At 40.2% G+C, this 16,751-nt stretch overlaps 1 protein-coding gene across 1 annotated transcript; it reads right to left on the bottom strand.

Moving 5' to 3' along the window:
* Positions 1-16,494, bottom strand: LOC128623061 (zinc finger protein 239-like). Its single transcript, XM_053649924.1, has 3 exons — positions 16,400-16,494; positions 8,384-8,457; positions 1-4,763 (listed from the first exon to the last, which is right to left on the bottom strand). Exons 2-3 carry the CDS (start codon positions 8,450-8,452, stop codon positions 3,741-3,743), a joined length of 1,092 nt encoding a protein of 363 aa, XP_053505899.1. The 5' UTR covers positions 8,453-8,457; positions 16,400-16,494; the 3' UTR covers positions 1-3,740.
* Positions 16,495-16,751: the final 257 nt, after the last annotated feature.

Here is a 16,751-nt window from a genome sequence, read left to right as displayed (position 1 = left end):
TTATCCTTATTCAGCAATTTAATTGATACAGGTACAAACAATTTTTTTAACCTATTCAATTTACACAGAGGGATTCTATAACGTCTACCAGAAGGTAACAGTTCATAACAAGTATAGAGTACATGGGACGGGTCGCTCAGGATTCTTCTAGCTTCTCTTAGTGTACATTGTTCATAGAGAGACTCGATACTGTAATGGTCTTTCTGGCCCATCAGTTTCATAACAGTTTGTATTATGTATGTTAACTTGGTTTTGGATTTCACAGCGAGGTTTCCATTCCAGGTTGACAGTCCGTACCTGATTACACTCCCTAGTACAGACTGATAAAAAAAGAATCTTTTATCAACACCATAAAACCACAATCTGCATAAAAAGTACAGTCTTTGGTAAAGTCACTCACAGACCCAATTAATATGCATATCCCACATAAGAGATCTATCAATATACATTCCAAGGTACTTGTAAGACTGTACTTGTGTAATGTCCTATGGTCTGCACTTATATAGCGCTTTAACCTTAGCGGTTCCAAAGCTCTTTACACTGCGTCTCATTCACCCATTCACACAGACTCGTACACCTAACTAACTTGCTAACTTGCCATCGGGGATAACTTGGGGTTCAGTGTCTTGCCCAAGGACACTTCGGCATGTGGAGTCATGTGGGCCGGGAATCGAACCGCCAACCCTACGATTAGTGGACAACCCGCTCTACCACCTGAGCCACAGCCTCTATTATGTACAAGTACAGGACTATGATCGTACAGGACTATACCCCTGAGGTCAAATATTATCTCCTTAGTTGTGTTTAAATGTAAGTAATTGGCATCACACTAGTCAACAAATTACTTAATCTCAGAATGATAAACAAAAGAGCTGTCCAGATTGTTCAATAAATTTAAAAAAGCTGTATGATCGAAATATTTTAATTCTGAGAGTACCTACTAGTGCACTCATTTGTATACAGCGTAAAAAGGACTGGTGAGCTAATGCAGCCTTGTGGAAGGCCCATACTACAAAATCTTAACTGGGACAGACTGTTGTTTACTTTAACACTCTGGCTTCTGTCTGTTAAAAATGAGTAATACCAATGTAGAATTGCAGGATTCACACCTAACTGCTTTAGTTTTTTAATTAAGATATAGGGGTGGATAGTATTAAAAGCCGAGCTAAAGTCAATAAGAAGCAGTCGAAACTTCAGGGTCCTCAAGATGATTTAAGATCAAGTGTATCAAAGTATTAATGGCATCACCTGTACCTCTGCCTTGTCGATAAGAAAACTGAAATGGATCTAATTTACTGTTAACATCTGCTTTTAGTATGAACACCATACACTTCATCACCACTGACATGAGAGCAATTGGTCCAAAATCATTCTTTTCAGAGGGGAGAGCTATTTTTGGCACAGGAATTATGAGAGACTTTCCAAAGGGCTGGGACTGTTTTCGAATCAATAGACTGTTGGAATATAGAGCACCAAACAGGGGTCAGTTCCTCGGCACAGGCTGAAATACTATCAGGGCCAGCAGAATTCCTAGAGCACATACGTTTAATTAACAACTAAACGCGGTCAGAGTCAATCATCAACCTATTCTCCCCAAGATCGGAAGTAATCATAGAGTTCAATTCAGATTTACATTCATAATCAAAGTTATGAGTATCAAATCTTAGAAAAAAACAGTTTGTAAAAACTTAGGAAAAAAACCTTTTGTAAATCATCAGTTGTAAAGAACCTCTTCTTTACTGGTTACATATTTCTTAGATTTATTTGTATTTTTTTTTTTAACTCCACATCCTTTGGGGCTTAGACTAAAATTCTCTTCTAAAATATTTTTATTTTTTTCCTTGCCGCTTTAAGCAACTGATTCAGTTCTTTCTCAACAGATTTTAGTGCTACACGATCATGGTTTTTAAAAGCAATTTTTCTCCTGTTAATGCAATGTTATGTCCTTTGTAATATAAAGTTTGTTATAGTGGTAAATGGTTACCTGTTTTTTAGTAGCTACATTGTCTGTACAGAAATTTACATAGTCGGCTATTACTTCTGTTGTTTCATCAATATCAGCCTATAAAAAATATCCCACTCAGTGCATAAGAAACAGCCTTTCAGAGACTCAATACTGTCTTCTGACCACAATAACACATCTTTAGTCACAGGTTTAGAACTCTTCAAGACTGTCCTATATGTTGGATAAGGTATCGTGATCAGAACTTGCTAGAGGGGGCCTTGATTTTGATTTATATGCCTTTTTTTTTTTTACATTCCTGTAGCATTTATCTAAAGTTCTATTGTTTCTTGTGGTGCACTTGACATTGTTCAAAACCAGATAATTACAGTTCCAGTTTGCAGTGGTTGAAGACTCCCAATATAAAAAAAAGGTACACTGGGTGTGCATTGAAGTTATTGTTGAACACAGTCATTAATTTACTCCGCAGATCTTATTGCATTACCAGAGGGTGGAACATAAACCACAGACGATATTACCACACTCTTTCGGTAAATAAAAAGGTCTTAGACTTAAGCAAAGTAGTTCAACATCGGTATCACACACTGTGGATCTCACTGTGAACTGGGAACACCAGCCTTCATTCACAAACAAGCACACTCCTCTACCTCATTTCTTGCCCGATGTGCAGAACGATCGGAGCGGACAAGACAGAAGCCACCCACCTCATATTGCGTGCCATGTCTGGATGAAGCCATGTTTCCATGAGTACCATAAGGCCTGATTCTCTGTATTCAAAGCAGACCCTGGCTTTAATGCAAAGGGCCTCAATTTTATTTTGCAGAGATGTCATGTTGCTTAAAATTATTCCAGGTAAAAGAGGTCTATTTCCACGACGCCGGAAACACTGACGGATACTTTGCCTTCGTCCTCTCCTTCTTAGGCATCTTTTATCTGACAATTTACTCTCTGCATTCGGCAAGTCTGACAAGTCCACAGACATAGTTGGTACAGCAGACCAAAGCTGCAAGAGAGCATCACTTGTGCAGGTTATCGGCAGCCCGCTGTTCCTGGACGTAATTGAATGTGTTTGGCAAGCCGCAGTCACAAGCACTAGGATCAATATCCAAAAGAGTATCTGCTTTTGAGCCGCCATTCGTGTGGACGTCCTCAGTGTGTCAATAATCACAATAAAATAATAAAATATTTAAATACTTAAAATACTTGAATACGACAGCTAGAGACACATGTATATGTGCCTTTCAGATCAATATAGTATCTACAGTCAGTATATTTGTAACAGGTGAGTCAGAAACGCAAGAGTCCGTATTGCCAGCAGTGCAGCACCACTCAGAAGTGTTCTGTTAATCCAAGAACGCAAACACCACGCGAGCATCACTACAGGAAGCGTTTTTTTTTTTTTTTTTTTTTTTTAAAATACGGGAAGCAGAAAGTGTCTGAGTTGACGTCTCCGTTTTCAACTCCTCCCCGACTGCAAGCGGGAACTCTTGCCAATCGGTTACATCCAGCTGAGGTCGAATAAACCTAATGTTGCATGCTGGGTGCATGTGGACAGCATTTATTGCGAGTTTTACAAATCACGATAATCGCGCACGGTTTTAATAATAATTAAATGTGACATGGTAATACTAACTGTCGGGGAATTTTATCATGGTTTATCATGAAACAAATAACAGTTTCATCCCTACTACAGTCCATGACAAATAATATAATATAGTTTTATGCCTGAATGTCTCTTTACCGCCCTTTTAAAACATGTATCTTAAATGTGACAAATTCACATGGCTAAATCTGATGGCTTTATGTTAGAGCACTCGTGTGTCCTTAACGAACTTGAATGAGTATAGCTCCGCCCACATTGTCCGCAGAGGTACAGCTTCTGTCCTGTATGACTGTCCTGGAGGCTGTGGAGGACCATCTGGTCACGAAAACTTTTCCCACACTGCAAGCAGTGACACAGCTTCTCTCCTGTGTGAATGCGCTCATGTCGTTGGAGATTACGTTGGCAAGTAAAACTCTTCTCACACTGTCCACAGTAAAATGGCTTTTGTCTTGTGTGAATGTGCTCATGCTGTTGGAGATTACTCTGGCAAGTAAAACTCCTCCCACACTGTCCACAGTAATACGGCTTCTCTCCTGTATGAATGCGCTCATGTCGTTGGAGATTACGCTGACAAGTAAAACTCTTCTCACACTGTCCACAGTAAAATGGCTTCTGTCCTGTATGAATGTGCTCATGTTGTTGGAGAGTACGATGGCACGTAAAACTCTTCCCACACTGTCCACAGAAATACGGCTTCTGCCCTGTGTGAATGCGCTCATGCTGTTGGAGATTACTCTGGCACGTAAAACTCTTCTCACACTGTCCACAGTGATACGGCTTCTCTCCTGTGTGAATGCGCTCGTGCAGTTGGAGATAACGATGGCAAGTAAAACCCTTCCCACACTGTCCACAGTAATACGGCTTCTGTCCTGTGTGGATGCGCTCGTGTATTTGGAGATGACTTTGACGAGTAAATCTCTTCCCACAATGTCCACAGTAATACGGCTTCTCTCCTGTGTGAATGCGCTCATGTCGTTGGAGTGTACATAGTTGGGTAAAACTGTTCCCACACTGTCCACAGCGATACGGCTTCTGTCCCGTGTGGATGCGCTCATGTCGTTGGAGATTACTCTGAACAGTAAAACTCTTCCCACACTGGAAGCAGTAATATGGCTTCTCTCCTGTGTGGATCCGCTCGTGATCTTTAAGATGATGACTTTTAGTAAAACTCTTCCCACAGTCTGAGCAGTGGTACATCTGGAAAACACAATAAAATTATTCAAGATGCTTAAATAATTATAGATTTTGTCTTCATGTGTTTATGGAATTGTTTTTGGAAATGTCTTCTACAATAGATTTGTAACATAATTCCATTGATTGCAGCCAAATTTTACTAATGTCAAAACCACTGTGACTGATCATTTTTAAGAGCCAAGATGAACAAGACAGTTGACCTTACACATAATTTCTCGTCACACAGAAATAGTTAATGTAAATCTTTGTATGTTTACAAAATTCTAGACTAGCCCTACAAAGATGACCTTACTCTGGGCGTCTGAGCACTGAATGTGTTTAGAGTCTGGGAAATCAAAATGGAACTTTGTGTTTCTAAATACAATGGTCTGCAGAATTATTGGAATCTACATACATACATTCTCAGTTAAAAAAATAATCTGACTATCAATCAGGTGTGAAGTTATAGCTCATGCCACAGGCATGCTTCTTAAAATTCAGTAACACTGTAAAATTCAGTGTACAAAATATTCAGTAAAATCCAGTAACACTGCATCCCTGGAGACTTGCATGGTGATCCCTAGGTTTGTGTGATATGATCAGTCCATACAGGATTTCACAGAGTTTCTTGTAACTGTTGCGGCCAATAATGCTTGATTTTGCTGAGGCTTTTTTTTTTTTAAATTTGCAATGCAACCTGCAGATTTTTTTGTGCATCTTTTGTGGATAACTGGATAATTGGTGAAATTGTTTGCATGGTCTTTCCCAGTGCTGTTTGTTGGTAAATGAGACCGTCTAGCTGTATTCATGTTCAATGTACATGAACTGAATGGAGCTATTAGCGAACTGCAGAACACACCCCGCTGGACTGTATTATCGCCGGAGATTTCAACCATGCGAATCTCAAAACAGTGCTCCCTAAATTACATTAATATGCGGACTTTGCAACGAGAGGGGCGAACACACTGGATCTTGTTTATACAAACATCCCCGATGTGTACAGGGCAGAGCCCCGCCCCCACATCGGCTACTCAGACCACATCTCTGTTATGCTAATTCCTGCATACAGACCACTCGTCAGACGCTCCAAACCGGTTTTGAAGATTAAAACCTGGCCAGCAGGAGCCATCTCTGCTCTTCAGGACTGTTTTGAGCACAATGACTGGGACATGTTCAGGGAGGCAGCAACTGACAGCAACTCCACCACCTTAGAGGAATACACAGCGTCAGTGACCAGCAAGTGCATTGATGAAGTCACCGTCTCCAAGACCATCACCACACGATCCAACCAGAAGCTGTGGATGATTGCGGAGATGTGAGCACTACTGAGGACACGAGCCTCCGCCTTCAGGGCAGGTGACAAGGCGGCCCTAAGAACAGCGAGGGCCAAACTGTCCCAGGCCATCAGAGAGGAAAAGTGTGCACACGCCCAGAAAATCCACAGTCATTTCACAGATAGCTGCGACATGCAGCACATGTGCCAGGGCATTCAGACAATCAGCAACAACAGGACAACATCACCCACCTGTGACAGTGATGCCTCCCTTCCAGATGCGCTGAACAACTTCTACGCACGGTTTGAGGCGCAAAATGACCTGGCAGCGAGGAAGACCACCCCTCCTCCCAATGACCAGGTGCTGTGTCTAACCACGGCTGATGTGAGAAAAACTCTATGCAGAGTCAACCCATGGAAGGCTGCTGGACCAGACAACATTCCTGGCAGAGTGCTCAGAGGATGTGAAGATCAGCTAGCATATGTTTTCACTGACATCTTCAACATCTCCCTGAGCAGCGCCATCGTTCCAACGTGCTTCAAGGCTACCACCATTATCCCCATGCCAAAGAAGTCTCCAGTGTCCTGCCTCAGTGACTACCGTCCTGTTGGACTCACATCCATCATCATGAAGTGCTTCCAGAGGCTCATCATGAGGCACATCAAGACCCTGCTGCCCATTTCACTGGCCCCACTACAGTTTGTGTTTTGCATCAACCGCTGAACAGATGATGCCATCACCACCACCCTACATCTGGCCCTCACCCACATTCGAATGCTGTTCATAGATTTCAGTTCAGCATTCAACACATTCATTCCTCAGCACCTGATTGGAAAGCTGAACCTACTGGGCCTGAACACCTCCATCTTTAACTGGATCCTGGATTTCTTGAATGAGAGACCTCAATATGTCCGGACTGGGTACAACTTTTCCAGCACAACCATGCTGAGCACTGGGGCCCCCCAGGGGTGTGTGCTCGGTCCACTGCCATTCACTCTGCTGACACACAATTGTGCAGCAATGCACGGCTGCAATCACATCATCAAGTTTGCCGATGACATGACTGTGGTGGGTCTCATCAGCAAAAATTCAGTCAGCATACAGAGAAGAGGTGCAGCGGATAACGGACTGGTGCGGAGCCAACAACCTGTCTCTGAATGTGCACAAAACAAAAGAGATGGTTGTTGACTTCAGGAGAGCAAGGAGCGACCACACTCTGCTGAACATCGATGGCTCCTCCATAGAGATCGTCAAGAGCACCAAATACCTTGGTGTTCACCTTATGGAGAACCTCACCTGGTCCCTCAAAACCAGCTCCATAACCAAGAAAGCCCAGCAGTATCTCTACTTTCTGCGAAGGCTGAAGAAAGCCCATCTACCACCCTCATCCTCACCACATTCTACAGAGGAACTAATGAGAGCATCCTGAGCAGCTGCATCACTCTCTGGTTCGGAAATTGCACCTCACTGGATTGCAAGACTCTGCTGTGGGCGTTTGGTTACATAGACGGCAAATGTATTGCATGAGCCGGTATTAACAAGTTCCATGTGCGATCAGGTGAGACAGAGGATGATATTACAGGAGACTGAAACTGCACTTTTCTTTTTATTCTCTTTTGCACTACCTGCTGAATTATAGGTAACAATTTTGCTGCACTAGTTATGTCTTGTTTTAATTGTTCACTATGTTTAATGTTCTCGTTGAACTCAAAGTTTCTTTTTCTTTGTTAAATTGTAGGAGTCTAAACGATGTTGTTAAGGGGAAGGCAATGTTCCTTTTTTTTTTTTTTTGCAAAAATTACAAGTTACAGACCTTTTTTTAAAAAAAAAACAAGAAATACATTCAGAGGTTTCTGATACCATATTTTGGCAAAGACAATGGAGAGATGACATGCTGATTAGTCATAGATCAAATAGATCCGCTGGAGTTGCTATCGGTTTAAACAAATGTCCAGGGAAAAACATAACACAGAGTGCTTAAAGATGGGCATTGGATTGGTATGTTTCTTCACCCAGACTGAATTTTCACCATTTTGGTAAATGTTTACGGTTTTAATAACCGTTTCCAGAATAAGAATTTATTATTGACAGTAACTGAGGTTATCAAAGACTTTATAACTAACTAAGCCACCAGTCATGTTTTGGTAGGAGGGGATTTCAGTATAACGTCTGATGACTATTTAGATAGTCTTCCTTCAGCAAAATGGCGGTGTGTGCAGACGCTGCAGCAAGGCACTCCCAGACTAGCAACATTTTCTTTATTATTTTTTGTTTATCATTTTTAAGTTTACTAGTTCAAGTAATTGGTGCACACAGGATATATGAACAGTCTATACTCCTTAAAATCAGAGAACTGTGTCCAGATTTTACCTTTGAAAACTGCGACTTCATCCCCCTGGAGATTCTATGCACTGCACAGCCCGCTGGAGCTAACACCATCCTGCCTGGAAGGCGACACAGGAGGCAAAAGGAAAGAAAGCAAAAGCAGGGAAAGAGAGCTGACCTTCGAGCTAGGCTAAGAGCTAACCCACACAAATCATCTCTGCTGAGTCTCTTCCTCACAATCTCTTGGTCACTCATCAACAAGATGGACGAAATTCGCCTAGGGGTTACCTCTAACAAGATATGCAGCTTCGTGCAATTATCACAGAGACCTGGTTTATCAACACTGTTCCTGATGCAGCCATTGAGCTAGCAGGTCACTCTGTTTACCGGGCAGAGAGGACAACAGTCTGCAGTAAGAACAGAAGCGGTGGAGTATGCATATAAGTAAAAGACTGGTGCACAGCCATAGGGCTGCTCAATTATGGCAAAAAGCATTTAAATAAAGTAGAAATAAAAATACATTAGATCACTATGCCTTAATGCGCTAATGCTTGTTTTCTTGTTCTTGTAAACAGCTGTAAAGAAAAATAGTGCACATTGTTTAAAAAGACAAAACGAGAACACTGTAAAACAAAACATGTCACAATAATCATTTTATCTCGATTTTGTTTTCATAATCGCCGGGGGCCATAATCGAAATTGCAATCGAACATTCAATTAATTGCACAGCCCTACACAGCCACAGACATCATTGAGAAACATTGCTCCCCAGACCTTGAATATATGTTGGCGAAATGTAGACAGTTTTTCATACCCAGGGAGTTTATTGCTATCATATTCATGGCTGTCTACATACCCTCACAAGCTAATGCTAAGGCAGCACTTGAAAAATTACACGCTGCTATTAGCAACCAGCTAACATCCAAACTAGAGAAAAGAACATTTTGGACCAAGTCTACACAAATGTTCCAGGAGCAAACAAAGCCATCTCAGCTCCAATATCTGGGCTCATCAGATCATGTTTCCCTGATGCTGACGCCAGCCTATAAGCCTCTGATCTGCAGAACAAAACCAGTTGTTAAGACAGTCAAGTTTGGAGTGAGGAAGCCAACTCACGACTGCAAGACTGTTTTGAGCTCACAGACGATAAGAGCTGATCTGGAGGAATATAGTACATCAGTCCAGGCCTACACAGACTTCTGCACGGAGTCTATTCTAACAACCAAAACCATCAAAACGTTCCCCAACTGGAAACCATGGCTTGACAGTAAGGTACGGTCTCTGCTTAAAGAGTGTGATGTGGCTTATAAATCATGCGACATGCAGGCCTACAGTAATGCCAGGAGGGTATTGAAGAAACGCATCAAAGAGCTGAAACACAAAGACAAACAGCGCATTAACATCCACAGAGCTGGAGGACCTGACAGGGTCTCGGGCCACACACTCAGAACATGTCCCAACCAGTTAGCAGGGGTGCTCACAAATATTTTCAACCGCTCATTAAAGCTTGCCAAGGTCCCCACCTATCTCAAGTCCACCTCTATCATTCGGGTGCCTAAAAGATCTGTGGTGGATTGCCTCAATGACTACTGCCCAGTTGCCTTAACCCCCATTGTCATGAAGTGCTTTGAGAAAGACATCAAACCCAACATCTCCAAGGATCTAGACAGTCATCAATTAGCTTACCGAGCAAATAGATCTACGGATGACGCAATCTCATTTGCATTTCACACAGCCTTAACACATCTAGAGCAGCCAAACAGTTATGATTTCAGTTCTGCTTTTAACACTATCATTCCTCACAAACTCAAATGCTAACTAGGCAACCTGTGCCTAGAAGCAGCACTCTGCTCATGGATCATGGACTTTCTCACTAACAGAAAACACATGAGAATAGGTAATCACACCTCCTCCACGCTTGTTCTGAACACTGCAGGGCTGTGTGCTTAGCCCAGCCCTATTCATCCTCTTCACGCATGACTGCACCCCAATCCATTCTTCCAACTCCACAGTAAAGTTTGCAGATGACCCCACCATAGTGGGACTCGTATCTGATAATGAGGAAACAGCCTACAGGGAGGAGGTACAACATCTAATTCAGTAGTGTATGGAGAGTAATTTGGTCCTGAACACCACAAAACCATGCAGACCATCGTAGACTTCAGGAGATCCAGAAGGACCACCCATCTCCCTCTGCATATAAATTGAGAGGAAGTGGAGAGCGTGAACGACATCAGGTTTACTTGGAGTTCACAAGACAAAAGAACTCCCATGGTCCGTCAATACCCCTCACCTGGTAAAGAAAGCACAACAAAGGCTATTCTTCTTGCAGAAACTCATCAGGCCAGACAGCTCCTTGCAAATTTCTACCGCAACACCATACAGAGAATACTCACATACGGTATAATAGAAAGACAAAGACTTGTGTCCGGTAGTTAAACCAGTACAGTGCATCATAGGCACTGAGCTCCCGAACCTGGACTCTGTATACGTTAGCCAACTGCAAACAAAGGACAGCAGTATCATTAAAGACTCCATTCATCCAGGTCACAAAATGTTTGTCCCCTTACTATCTGGAAAGAGGTACAGGGTCATCAAGTCACACACCAACAGACTGAAGTGCAGATTCTTTCTTCTGTAGCTGCCATCACACCCTCTCCACCCCACCAAATCAACCCAGTAATTCCCTGGTCCTTTACAGCTGTTAAGGACTAATTTGACACTACTCTTTGCTGCTCATGCACCATAGTGCACTTTGTCACATTATACAGTGTGCAATACATCTCTAATGGTTTTATACTATGTGCAATATATACATCTCAGAACATGTTTCAACAATCAAAGCATCATATTTATGTGCAATGTTGTATATATATTTTACAGTGTGTGCTGTTTATTTATTCTTAATTCTTCTTTTTTAAGTTCTTAAAAAAGTTTTTAACTTCTTTTATGCTTAAATGCTCTTGTCGCTGTCTGAGAGTTGCCAAACTAAATTTCGTTGTATTGTTTGCAATGACAATAAAGTACCTTACCTTACCTATTTAGTAATTTGCAAGTGAATGGTATTTTGCAAGATTTCGGTTTCTCCAATTTACTGGTAGATATTTGGAGAGAACTAAATTCCGCTTCCAGACAGTTCTCGTGGACTTAACTAAATGGAAACGGTAGCTCAAGAATCGATTATTGGTTAGGTACAAGTGAGATCTCCGATTTGGTTACCAACTGTATCATTTCTAATGCCCCTTTAACAGATCACTATATTATTAATCTTGATATAAAAGCAAAGGAAAAACCTTCAAGAACAAAAGGCTACTGGACGTTTAATGCCGAGCTGCTAAATAAAAAATTTTAAAAAAAGACTATCGATCCTATATTAAACAAATGATTACTGAAATTAGAAGTGAAGATATGTCCAGTAGCAGTTAATAGGAATATATGAAATACAAAATTAGAGAATACTCAATTACATTTAGCAAAAATCTGAATAAAAAGAAACGGGAAAAAGAATTTAAATTAATGCAAGATATATCCGTTCTTACCTGACACAAACAAGGAAAAAGTAATTAATTTACAATCCGAGCTAGATGAAGTATATATTAGGAAAGCAAAAGGTGCATACATTGCATCCGGAAAGTATTCACAGCGCTTCACTTTTTCCACATTTTGTTATGTTACAGCCTTATTCCAAAATGGATTAAATTCATTATTTTCCTCAAAATTCTACAAACAATACCCCATAATGACAACATGAAAGAACTTTGTTTGAAATCTTTGCAAATTTATTAAAAATAAAAAACAAAAAAAACCACATGTACATAAGTATTCACAGACTTTGCTCAATACTTTGTTGAAGCACCTTTGGCACCAATTACAGCCTCAAGTCTTTTTGAGTATGATGCTACAAGCTTGGCACACCTATTTTGGGGCAGTTTCTCCCATTCTTCTTTGCAGGACCTCTCAAGCTCCATCAGGTTGGATGGGGAGCGTCCGTGTACAGCCATTTTCAGATCTCTCCAGAGATGTTCAATCGGGTTCAAGTCTGGGCTCTGGCTGGGTCACTCAAAGACATTCACAGAGTTGTCCTGTAGCCACTCCTTTGTTATCTTGGCTGTGTGCTTAGGGTCGTTGTCCTGTTGGAAGATGAACCTTCGCCCCAGTCTGAGGTCCAGAGCGCACTGGAGCAGGTTTTCATCAAGGATGTTTCTGTACCTTGCTGCATTCATCTTTCCCTCGATCCTGACTAGTCTCCCAGTTCCTGCCACTGAAAAACATCCCCACAGCATGATGCTGCCACCACCATGCTTCACTGTAGGGATGGTATTCGCCAGGTGATGAGTGGTGCCTGGTTTCCTCCAAACATGATGTTTTCCATTCAGGCCAAAGAGTTCAATCTTTGCTTCATCAGACCAGAGAATTTTGTTTCACATGGTCTGAGAGTCCTTCAGGTGCCTTTTGGCAAACTCCAGACGGGCTATGGCTTCCGCCTGGCCACTCTACCATACAGGCCTGATTGGTGGCATGCTGCAGAGATGGTTGTTCTTCTCGAAGGTTCTCCTCTCTCCACAGAGACACACTGGAGCTCTGTCAGAGTGCCCATCGGGTTTTTGGTCACCTCCCTGACTAAGGCCCTTCTCGCCCGAACGCTCAGTTTGGCCGGGCGGCCAGCTCTAGGAAGAGTCTTGCTGGTTCCAGACTTCTTCCATTTACAGATGATTGAGTCCACTGTGCTCACTGGGACCTTCAATGCTGCGGAAATGTTTCTGTACCCTTCCCCAGATCTGTGCTTCGATACAATCCTGTCTTGGAGGTCTCCAGACAATTCCTTGGACTTCATGGCTTGGTTTGTGCTCTGACATGCATTGTGAACTGTGGGAATTTATATAGACAGGTGTGTGACTTTCCAAATCATGTCCAATCAACTGAATTTACCACAGGTGGACTCCAATCAAGTTGTAGAAACATCTCAAGGATGATCAGTGGAAACAGGATGCACCTGAGCTCAATTTTGAGTGTCATGGCAAAAGCTGTGAATACTTATGTACATGTGCTTTTTTGTTTTTTATTTTTAATACATTTGCAAAAATTTCAAACAAACTTCTTTCATGTTGTCATTATGGGGTACTGTTTGTAGAATTTTGAGGAAAATAATGAATTTAATCCATTTTGGAATAAGGCTGCAACATAAGATGTGGGAAAAGTGAAGCACTGTGAATACTTTCCGGATGCACTGTATGTAAATCCAGAGCTAAATGGATGGAAGAGGGAGAAAAGAACAGTTCATATTTCAACAAGCTGGAAAAAAGGAGACAAGAAAGAAAACATGATTAGTAGCTTAATAGACAATCAGGAAGAACACTCTGATCATAGAGTAATTACTAAAGAGGTGTTTCAGTTCTATTCTAATTTATACTCTTCTTCGCAAGCAGCTGAAGATTATTATGATTTTTTCAAGGAAGTGAAGAAGGATATCCCAACAATTGACAGTACTTTTAAAGATCTATGCGAAGTGGATATTACAGTACAAGAGCTAGAGCTAGCTTTAAAAAAAAAAACAAAATGGTAATTTAAAAAAAAAAAAAATGGGGAAGAGCTTAAATTTTTCCTATTAGAAGCTATACAGATATGCATAAAACAAAATGGACTATTAACTAACATGAAGCAAAGCCTTACTACTTTGATTCCGAAACCAAATAAAGATAAGAGGGTGTTAGACAATCCGCATCCCATAACAGTACTTAACATAGATTATAAATTATTTATAGAAGCTCAAGCAGGTTTACCACAAATAAGCAGTGAGACACAATCAGGTTTCTCAAAGGGAAGATCAATTCATAATAATATCTGATTAGTTCTTGATATGTCAGAGTATGGTCATTTAATTGAAGAGGATGGTTTCGTATTATTTTTTGATTTTTACAAGGCCTTTGACATGGTGGAACACCATTTTATTTTTCAAACACTTCATCATTTTGGTATAAAATTTATAAATATATTTAAAATACTTTATAAAGATATAAATAGTTCAGTGGTACTTATGCAAGGGACGAGTCCAAGATTTAAAATCAAAAGAGGAATCAAAAGTGGACTATATGTAAACATGTGTTATGTGAAATAGCTTATTCAGGACAGCACTAAATAAAAAAAATAACATGGGATTTTTATGATCCCTCTTATTATGTTAAAAGTATTAAGATTCTGCAAGGGATATGTAAACTTCCGAGAGCAACTGTATAGAAGAATGGTGGGACAAAGGAATCTGGTCAATACTACAAATTATGGACATTATGATTATATTATAAGGATTATGTCTTGGATTATAAGGACCAGGCGTTCTTCCAGAGATTCATAGATTCCCAGTCCGGGTGGCTGGGTGGTGAGCCAACCGTGTTTGTGACTCTGACTTTAGACGGATTGCCAGGATCATCATCTTCATCTTCATGGTGGTAGGACAAACACTAACACGAACTAAAAAGGGCCCAATGTTGGTAACTGAACTCTTGTCAACAAAGGCAAGTGAAACTGAGGACGAACTGAGCTCAAGGGAATTTAAAAGGGGATTTATTTACGTGCGCACTTTATTATTTTAGTTTGTTATTTTTTTCATAACTGTTTTTGTATATGTATGTACCAGCCCTGTGTATTTAATACGCTTTATGCAAACTGTCATTCTGGTGTGGTATTCTTTTTATTGACCTTCAATTCTCAGGCTCTTAACAACTTAGCATCTTCTGATTCTGGTCCAAATTCATATTACTGATAACCTCTAAGACTACTTTAGACTACTACACCTATGTACATTCTTACTACCTCGTAATAAGGGTTACATAAAGTGGCTTACATAAAGATAAACATAAAGTGGTTTACATAAAGATCCATATCTTGGATTATAAGGACCACTTTAGCAAATTTAAACTAAACAGACCTCAAATGATTTATAACAAAATTATTAAACGTATCCCTTTACCAATGATTAGATTAATAAGAGAACATGTAAAATACACAGAGACAAGTCCAAAGATTCATGAGCCTAGGATAAACCAAGTTCATTTTATAGATAAACACTGCACTACAAGAATGCTATCCGAGTCCTGTAAGACGAACTTACATTCTTAATCATCACAATAGAAAAGTCAGATGTGAAATAAGGAGGAAATATATTTCTTATTCCATATCCCCCAAAATCAAAGAAGTGCACTTTAAAATTATAAATGAAATATATCCCACTAAAGAATTTCTAAGAGTTAAATTTAACATGGAAATCTCAAAATAATGTTTATTCTGTAATTCTGATATAGAAAAAATGGAACATTTGGGTTTTTTTATTGTAAATCTGTTCAAGGATTTGGAGTGATGTGTACAACTGGTTGAAACAAAAGATTAAAGTGTTATACACTCTTTTACTTGGGATGTTGTTAAATTTGGAATAATATTCAATGACAAAAAAACAAAACTCTTTTCTGATAAATAATGTAATAATTTTGTCAAAATGTTTTTATCCATAAATGTAGATACCTAATAACACCACCCCAACCAAACATTTTTCAAAAAAGAACTATCTATATAAAATAATGACTATTCCCCAAGCCAGAAACCTGTTTTCATTGTTAGACAAGAGTAATCTCATATAACAAACCCCTATAAATGTTCTCTTATTTTTATTTTATTTTCTACTTGTGTGTTGAATTATACAAATGTGATTGTGTACTCAGTCTGTTATGTAAGAGTTCATGAATAAGTTGCCAATTTTGTTGTAAACACTGAATCAAACAGTAAATAAAAACACGTCTTCACATCGTTCTCAATGAGACTAGTTAGAGAGTTTTTGGAGGACGTGGCCACGACGTTTCTGGACCGTTAGCCAAGATTATATATAAAAATAAACCTTACCAAGACGTGGTAAAGTAACAACGTTGTCATAAAGTAATATCACACTGACGAAAAGAGACTCACTTGTGACGTCATCAGAACGCGCGGTTGTATATAGTGTTGTTTACTTAATTATAAACAAGTTGTCAGAGTTTAAAAATGAAAAGAGAAATCAGACACGTGACTGAATTTTACCTCTGAGCCAGAAGCAGCAGGAGTCTGTGGAGATTTTCCTAAAGAGCGGAGTCTGGACTCTGATTTCATTATAAGAGGAGTAAAGAATCAGGACACTGGAAGAAAAACACAGAGATTCATGACTCCAGAATCTCCACTAACCTGTTAACCGAGTATCTCAGATGGTAAGTTTCTGATGAACTCACCTTTAGTGAAGTTACACAGAGGATCAGAGCTTCCAAGCCCGTGTGGAGAAGGAAGCTCAACAAACAAGCGTGTGAGTTTCCTGTAGTGACGTCATCTTCTTCTTCGGATTTTAATGGCAGATTGCATACTTGATATTTCACTACTGCCATCTTCTGGTCTTATTTAA

Source organism: Ictalurus furcatus, chromosome 19 (assembly GCF_023375685.1).
Source record: "Ictalurus furcatus strain D&B chromosome 19, Billie_1.0, whole genome shotgun sequence".
Taxonomy (NCBI): Eukaryota; Metazoa; Chordata; class Actinopteri; order Siluriformes; family Ictaluridae; genus Ictalurus; species Ictalurus furcatus.
The sequence above is the reverse complement of the archived record's forward strand: the minus strand, read 5'-3'. Positions and strand labels throughout refer to the sequence as shown.